This window comes from Hevea brasiliensis, chromosome 12 (genome assembly GCF_030052815.1).
Source record: "Hevea brasiliensis isolate MT/VB/25A 57/8 chromosome 12, ASM3005281v1, whole genome shotgun sequence".
Taxonomy (NCBI): Eukaryota; Viridiplantae; Streptophyta; class Magnoliopsida; order Malpighiales; family Euphorbiaceae; genus Hevea; species Hevea brasiliensis.
In genome coordinates this window covers 4,476,221-4,485,007 of record NC_079504.1, presented here as the reverse complement: position 1 = coordinate 4,485,007, position 8,787 = coordinate 4,476,221, and the positions used below count along the sequence as shown (strand labels likewise).

General features: G+C 33.2%; 1 protein-coding gene across 1 annotated transcript; it reads left to right on the top strand.

Annotated features, from left to right (window-relative positions):
- The first annotated feature begins 341 nt into the window (after positions 1 to 341).
- On the top strand, positions 342 to 3,700 carry LOC110643639 (abscisic acid 8'-hydroxylase CYP707A1). Its single transcript, XM_021796097.2, has 9 exons — positions 342 to 738; positions 878 to 1,196; positions 1,497 to 1,646; positions 1,733 to 1,981; positions 2,108 to 2,197; positions 2,326 to 2,404; positions 2,711 to 2,817; positions 2,963 to 3,081; positions 3,315 to 3,700. Exons 1-9 carry the CDS (start codon positions 545 to 547, stop codon positions 3,412 to 3,414), a joined length of 1,407 nt encoding a protein of 468 aa, XP_021651789.2. The 5' UTR covers positions 342 to 544; the 3' UTR covers positions 3,415 to 3,700.
- Positions 3,701 to 8,787: the final 5,087 nt, after the last annotated feature.

Genomic DNA, 8,787 nt, shown 5'->3' with positions numbered 1-8,787 from the left:
GCCTTTTTATTTAATTTAAGTAAAATAACTTTTAAGATTTAAAACTTAACCCCTAAATTATTAATTTAATGAAAATTTATATAAATATGATAGATCAATAATAAATATAATATTGCACTTCTTAAAAAAATCATTTTACATAAATGAAAGTATTCTAACTCTTAAATTATTATTATCAATAATAATTGGAATTGAGTGATAAGTTCAAATAAATGTGAAAAAAAAAATGCAACAGGGCTGATTATAAAAGATTTTTGACAGATTTAAAATTAAAGTCCTCGACTAAGCTACGGATGGTGAAAATATCCCGTAAAATAAATTCCCGCATCAAGGTTGGGGTTGTACGAATAATACTAATCTTTCTACTTTGTTTTTATCCTTGGAGCATCTATATATATTGACTTCCCCTGCCTCTCCCTCTCAATGTCAAGCGTCACTAGAGAAAATCCCTGGATTTTACTACATACACTCTAGTTAACTCGTTCTCAGGAATTGGTAGTTAAATACCCGCAAGGGGGCGAGCGAGAGATTAAAAGAAGGAGAAATGGCTGGGGTTCTTGTTTATGTTCTCATTTTTCTTCTTAGCCTGCTCTCGTGTATCACCAAAAGAAGAGGCAAGAAAGAACTCTATAAAGGAGTTAAGCTTACTCCAGGTTCAACGGGTTGGCCTTACATTGGAGAGACTCTTCAACTCTACTCTCAAGACCCAAATGTATTCTTTGCAGAGAAACAGAAGAGGTCTTTCTTTCTTTCTTCTCTGACCTTTGAATTCTTTCATGATAATTCTTTGTTTTCTTCTAAGCATGAACTCTTCTTCTTTGTATGTTTTCACTCATTTTTGTTCATGAAATTCAATGCGGTGTACATGATGAAACAGGTATGGAGAAATCTTCAAGACCCATATTCTTGGTTGCCCTTGTGTCATGTTGGCCAGCGCTGAGGCAGCTCGGTTTGTGTTAACCCAGGCTCACTTGTTCAAGCCAACGTATCCCAAAAGCAAGGAACATCTAATCGGCCCATCAGCTCTCTTTTTCCACCAAGGAGATTACCATATGCGTCTAAGGAAGCTGGTTCAGGGCTCCTTGTCTTTGGATGCACTTCGAAACTTGGTTGTTGATATTTCAGCCATAGCAGCCTCCACCTTAGACTCATGGAATGGCGGGCATGTTATTGATACATTTCAGGAAATGAAAAAGGTTGGTAATAGTTTTTTTGGTTCAATGATGTCAACGCACACTTTGATACAAATGATTGGATTTTAATAGTATTTGTATTCTACTTTTAAGAGCTTGTTAAGCCCTGCTGCCTCTACAGCTTCCTTAAAGGGGTTGCTCTCTAATAATTCTGAGATAATTGTTTTATATTCCTAGTTTATACTGATACATTAGATAAGTTGTCCTTCAAGCTTTGTTTTTTTATGTATCATATAATATATTATCTATCACTCATGTATCCAATGTAATTCTCATCATTGGGTTCTTCGCCTTTGGTTGCAGTTTTCTTTCGAGGTTGGTATTCTGGCAATTTTTGGGCATTTGGAGTCCCATTATAGAGAAGAATTAAAAAAGAACTACAGGATAGTGGATAAAGGCTACAATTCCTTTCCAACAAGCATTCCGGGAACTTCTTACAAAAAGGCACTGACGGTAAGCTTAAAGATTATTATTCTATACTATAAGCAACAAGAGCCTGCTCAATTTGGTCTCCTGAAATTGAATTTTACTATGTACAGGCAAGAAAGACGCTGAGCAAGATTCTCAGTGACATTATCAGCGAAAGAAAGGAGAAGAGATTACTAGAAAAGGATCTTCTGGGTTGTCTGCTGAACTCAAAGGATGATAAAGGACAGGTCCTAACCGATGACCAAATTGCCGATAACATTATCGGAGTGCTTTTTGCAGCTCAGGACACCACGGCCAGTGCCTTGACATGGATTGTGAAATACCTCCATGACAACCCGAAACTTCTAGAGGCTGTAAAGGTATCCCTCTTTCATTTCTTGTCTTTGTCTTCGATTTTTTTCTTTTTTTAATTCTTATCGGTAATTAAGGACACAGTGATGGTATTAATTGCCATTAATTAATATTGGCGATCGTTGTTTTTTCAGACTGAACAGAAGGCAATTTATAAAATGAATGTTGAAGGTAATCAGCCATTGAGTTGGAGTCAAACTAGAAACATGCCCTTAACTCAGAAGGTATGTAATTTAACTGGTAATTTATTTGAATTATTTTCCCTCATATAAATTAATATTTTGTTATTATTTTATGTATTTGGGATTTTGTTACATGAGTGGTTAATGGTGGAAAAACTGTGGACTTACAGGTTGTTTTAGAGAGCCTAAGAATGGCAAGCATTATATCTTTTACCTTTAGAGAAGCAGTGGCTGATGTGGAATACAAGGGTAAGATGAATAGGTCTAATTTAGCTTTTTCTTTTCTTTATTTTTTTGTCTCGTATTATAATCTTGCTTATCTCAACTCTAAAGTAATTCAAAAACTAAAATTTACTATTAGAAATCTCAAGTTGAATGTTCAAATCAAATGGGATGGTAAATTGAGCTGCTTTGATCCTGTAGACCATAGATATTCCTGCTCATGAGATGGCCAGAGTGATCAAATTGAATCCTGTTGGACCTTGCTGCCATTCTTTAAACATTGATCGTAGAAATTGTCAATTAAAAAGTGACTTACAATGACGTATTTGACAGGGTACCTGATTCCCAAAGGTTGGAAGGTGATGCCTTTGTTCAGGAACATTCATCACAATCCAGAATATTTTAGTGATCCTGAAAAATTTGATCCCTCAAGATTTGAGGTATAGATAAACATTCATGTTTTCCTTATCTTCTTGGCCAATTAGATCTAGTAAAATTCAGACATAGTTGGTATGGGCCTGATTAGCTAATAATTTTATCTGCTTTTAGATCCTCTTTCATCCCCTTTTCATCTAATTTTTGCAGGTTGCGCCAAAACCCAATACATTTATGCCATTTGGGAGTGGAGTTCATGCTTGCCCTGGAAATGAGCTTTCGAAGCTGGAGATGCTTATCATCATCCACCAACTGGTCTCCAAGTTCAGGTATTGTTGAAATTCATAATATTATGGTAGCATGTAATATCTGCAGAATGTGATCAAATGGTTTGGGATCAATCAATCAATGGTCAGAAAATAGCCTATTTTAAAAGCAAATATAAAGGAAAATTTAATTAAAATAAAATAACAGATTATTGGTTTGGTGCAGTTAGAACGAGAATTTCTTTGATTGCTAAATGGACAAAAAATGACAAGGGCTTTTTATATTTTGCTTGCAGGTGGGAAGTGGTAGGATCTCAAAATGGGATTCAGTATGGTCCATTTCCAGTGCCATTGCATGGACTTCCAGCCAGATTTTGGAAGGAATCCACCATTTAGCAAGGATACTCAAGATAATAAGCAGAGATACGCCATGCCATATCACCTCCTTTTAACAAATATAATTGTATTTCTTTTCTGCTAAGCATTTTTCATTTTAGCTCCTTAAGGCCAAGCCATCCCCATTCAAAACTCACATGGGGATGCCAAGATTTTTATTTTTTCTCTTTGTACCCTCCATTTTTATCTTATCCCATCACGATTCAACCCCTTCTTTATTTTGTATCATTGATCTATGATATGTAATAATTTCAAAGGATTCTAATGCAGCAAGAATTAATCAATATATTGCATCTCACCGTTCTTTCTTTTTTTGGATGGATTGCAACCCATACTTCACATTTATTTTTGGTTAACACCACGTGTCTGTCAAAGAAGAGAAACTATCTGAGGGCTTGTCAGAGGCTGAAGAAAGCCAGATGTTATATTGTGATTGGACTAGTTGAAAGGGGTGGTCTTTTCTCTGGCTGGAGGGCACCTCTGAAGAGCACAAAGATTGCCAGCTTCTAATGCTACAATTCTGCTGCTTCCAATGGACCCTACAAAAGATGTGGCTACTAGAGATCGATGACATTACCTAGGGATGTACACAGTTATTTGGATCTTCAACTAATCGCATAATCTTATCAAATTGATTTGAATTGTATTAAATTATATTTATTTTATTATTTTAATTCAATTTTAATTTTCTTTTATTAATAATTGAATTGAAATTATAATATAAAAATGACTTGAGAATTAATATTATATATATATATATTATAATTTTTTAAATATATTCTATACTTTTAATATAATTATTTATAAGTAAAATTATATATATATATATTATCTTTCATTCGCTTATTTTTTTAATAATTTTACTTATACATGCATTTAATCACCTTATAATATTAATTATAAGTATATTAATATACTATAATATATATTTAATCATTGATTCTCACAGTTAAAAATCATATAATTAAGGCATTAAGGAATTGTTAAAAGTTGTATTATGTAATATATTACATATTAACAATTAATCAACTTTAAAATTTAAATGATAGTTTTAAGTACCTTTCTATATCAATGATTGTATAAAATTAACTAAAAAATTAAAATTAATTAAAATTAAAGTGCTGAAAATCGAATCAAATTAAAACTAAAATATTAAATAACCAAATCAAAATCATATCAAAAATTTAACTTGATTTTAATTTGCAATAAAACCCTAAAACAAAATCAAAACTGCATGCCCCTATCATTAACTAGCATTTAAACTGCCCCCAATAGCCCTATGAGTGATGATATTTGGAAGGAGTTGGGGGATTATACCTCTGAATGCACAAGGTTTTTGTCTTGTTGACCGAGCCATTTGTGTCTTTCTCAAAGCACAAGTGATCACATCCCATGGCTAAGTTAATAGTTTACCATTGCTTTCGCTTGATGCATACCTCCTCTAACTTGAGCGTCAGAGGATGCTCACCATAAACAGATTTCAAACTATTTTTTCTTTGCTTTCAGGTCCTTTATAAATGAAATGATAAAAGTGAGATCATTTTAGTGAAGCAACAGTTTCAAATTTTATTATATGTGTTATTTTAAATCTTAAATAATTGAATATTGTGGATCAAATAATATGAAGTAGCAATTTTATGACAGCAAAAAATGAATGATAGAAAAAAAGACCTGAATAATACCCTTAACAAAGTCAAGAATGGGAGATTAGCCCATTTCATTTTAAAGATATTAAGATACTCCTGAATTGTGGCAAACAAACCTCAAGATATGGTAGTGCCTTCGCTCCAACCCAGACAATGCTACTCTACGGCCTGTGATACAGGGATTAATCTTCATTGCAGGTTAGTAGAATAAATTGCACCGGTCGTATTTCAATCTTGAGTAGTGTTTCACTTTGTCTTTAAACTTTAAAAATTTCCATGAAAATTCTTATACTTTCATTTTATTTAATTTTTACCTTCACTCATTTTTCTCCATTGAAAATTAAATAATTTATATTACTAAATTATTTTTAAAATTAATGAATTTTAATCAATGCATATTAAATATGGGACATATTAGTAAATTAATAAATAAATTATTATTTCAAAAAAGAAGATGACATATAATTTCATGCAGATAAAAAAGGAAAATGATCTTATCTTTATGAGATAGATATAGTATTAATTTAATTGTTATGATTTGTCGAGCATATTTTTAAATAATAATTAATAAAAATCATGATTTTTTTAATAATTTGGGTAGTTAAGTTTGATGTCACAAGCTTAATAATCAAAATAAATATAAGCCAACTTTACAAACTTAATAAATGAATTAAATGTGAATAGAACTTGAGCTAAGTTCGATTATAATAAAATTTAAATGAGTCGAGCTCATAATATCGAGTCAAGTTTGAACTCAAAATCACTAAGAACTCTTCAAAATTCAGTTTGACTCATTTATATCCATGTAGGAGGGGGGCGTGAGGTGAAATATCATCCATTAAAATTATATAAAATGCACCAGGTAATGTCCAGGAAAGATGGTGGAGTCACAATGGTCTCACTTAAGTACCACCTCCTTAGACAACATTTCCTAGACATGCACTTCATACAATCCTAATAGAATCAAACCACTGGTAAGTACCGTCTTCCCGTAACACTACCACGGTACTAAGGATTTATGCCACGAAGGCATAGATAGACAGGAGTCGCCACCCGGGTAATAACCGGGACATATTCAGTGTTTCTTCCGAGGGTCATGGATGGCAACTTACTCCTTGCAGAGTTTCCACAACCGTCATTACCGTAGCCCAATGTCTAGGTTCGGGATAGTGGGTACATAAGGGGAAGGTGTTAGGCACCCCTTACGCCTGGTCTAACCTCGTTAATTCGAGTGCCAGTCCTCTACTAATGTTTCTAGAAGTCTTGTTTATTATTCCTTTATTAAACTTTATCCTAAAAATGCAATTCTAATCCTACACACGCAAGTAATTCACAAAAGGATTGTTGTTTACACACAATTTTCATGCACAAGTAATTCCTATGTATGGGGTTGCTAATTATTTAAATGATATTTACCAGATGACTAAAATTAATTTATTATTGAGAATTTAATTTACAAACAAATTCAATTTCAAATAACCCTACGTTTCTATTTAACATAATTAATTAATTTTTACCAAGTTACCCTAAGGATAATTAAACTAAGTTAATTATGTATATGTGTAATTTATTCTAATATCACATAAGGCCCAAACAATCACAACCTAATAAAGATTTCTAACATGCAAATTTATTTTACAATTACCAAGTATTAAATTAAATTTATTTTACATGCCAATGTTAGTTTTATTTACAAACAAGATTAATTTTAATTTACAAAGTATTTATTTAAATTAATTACATGCAAAAGTCAGTTAAATTAAAAACAAAGTTAATTTTAATTTACCAAATAAAAGTTCTATTATTACTAAAATTTTATGCCAATGGTTATTTGAGAAGTTTAGAGCTACTTACCTATTGGTAAATGCAGTTGCCATTGGGGCAAGCTACCCTTAAAAAAGGGTCTTCTCTTCTAGTATGGCAATGATATCCCTGGCTTACTCCCGTTTAGCTCCATATAAGCTCCGCGCAAATGCCCTCTTTGGTACTTACCTTAGGGCTACTTACCAATTTTTGTTTGTAATAAAAAAAAAAGAAAACAAAGAAAAATAATAAAAGTACGAGAGACAGAAACTAAATATGTGCAGAGTTGTGTATCCCCTCAAATTAAACATGATTACATGATCTATATGAACATATAAAATAAATTGAATACAAAGAGCATAGAATTAAAATATTGTGTGGCATAGATCTTAAAAAGAAAATAATAAAAACTAACCTTCTAGAAATCTTGTATGAAAATCTTCTTGAAGAAAAGAAAAAATAAGGAAGAACTCAAAGAGTCTTGAATATCTCTAAATTTCTTATAGCTCTGAATTTTCTCTTCCTCTTTCCTCCCATCCTCCCTTCTTCCCTTCTCTAGTAGGGTATTTATAGGGTTTTGGGAGAGAGGTGTGATAGGGTTTGGAGTCTTAGGGTGATAAAGTTTTAGATGACTTAAACAACTACGATTGCAGAATTCGAATAAGACTGGGATATGGGTGAGGTGTCTCAACCAATAGGAAGACAGGAAAAAATGACAGGCACCAATAAGGAGTGAGGAAGAGGTGTGGTAGGGTTTGGAGTCTTAGGGTGATAAAGTTTAGACGACTTAAACAACTACGATTGCAGAATTCGAATAAGACTGGGATATGGGTGAGGTGTTTCAACCAATAGGAAGACAGAAAAAAATAGAAGGCACCAATAGGGAGTGGGGAAGAGAGTGGGGCCAAAGAGGAGAGAGATATTTTGTTATTTTAATTTTTAGAAAATAATTAAATGGGTCCCATTTAAAATTCCTAGCTAGGCTTTCTTAGGCCCATAAAGCCCAATTAAACTTAGTTAGATTCATTTAAGAACTACCCATATTAAATTTAAACAAAATAAAATTTTAATTAAATTTAATTAAATTAATTTCCCCAAAACTTTATTATTATTATTATTATTATTTTCAAGATCATGCCACAAAATTAATAATTCAGCTCCATGCCTCCAATTACATCTTACAGTCATATAATTTTTCATCATCGGATTTCCCACGGCCTCAATGCACATACTCATCACAAAATAAGGGTCTACAGTTTGCCCCCCACTTTGGCGAAAGTTGAAATCAATGCGAAAGCATTGCTCAAGTTTCGTCAAAGTAAAACTCAAATTTTTATAATTATGAAACATTGGCTATGAGGATCAAGTATATCTTGCTCGGTCGACATACTCTATGTTATGAGACTAGCTACGGTCTCATAACAGTAATAACTGTGTCATGTGAAAAATGAGTGTATCTTGCTCTATCGATACACTCTGCGTCATGAGACTAGCTACGGTCTCATAACAGTGATAACTGTGTCATGTGAGAATTGAGTGCATCTTGCTCTGTCGATACACTCTGTGTCATGAGACTAGCTACGGTCTCATGACAATGGCAACTGTGTGATTTGAAATGTTGTGGATTCGTATTTAGGACCGTGGTCCTAAACTACCTATGTATCCCCCTCATTATCCTGAGGAAGAATCAGACCCACTCGTAGTTCGACAGTTGAAACTGTGGTGATGCATGTTCTTCTATGCCTTACACACCTACGGGTGACATATTAATGCGTGTTCTTCTACGCCTTACACAACTATGCCATATGCCCTAAACAACGTCTAAGGACTTACCAAAAAATATCTGTCATGAAATGTTGTGGGTTCGTATTTAGGACCGCGGTCCTAAACTACCTACGTATCCCCCTCGCTATCCTGAGGAAGA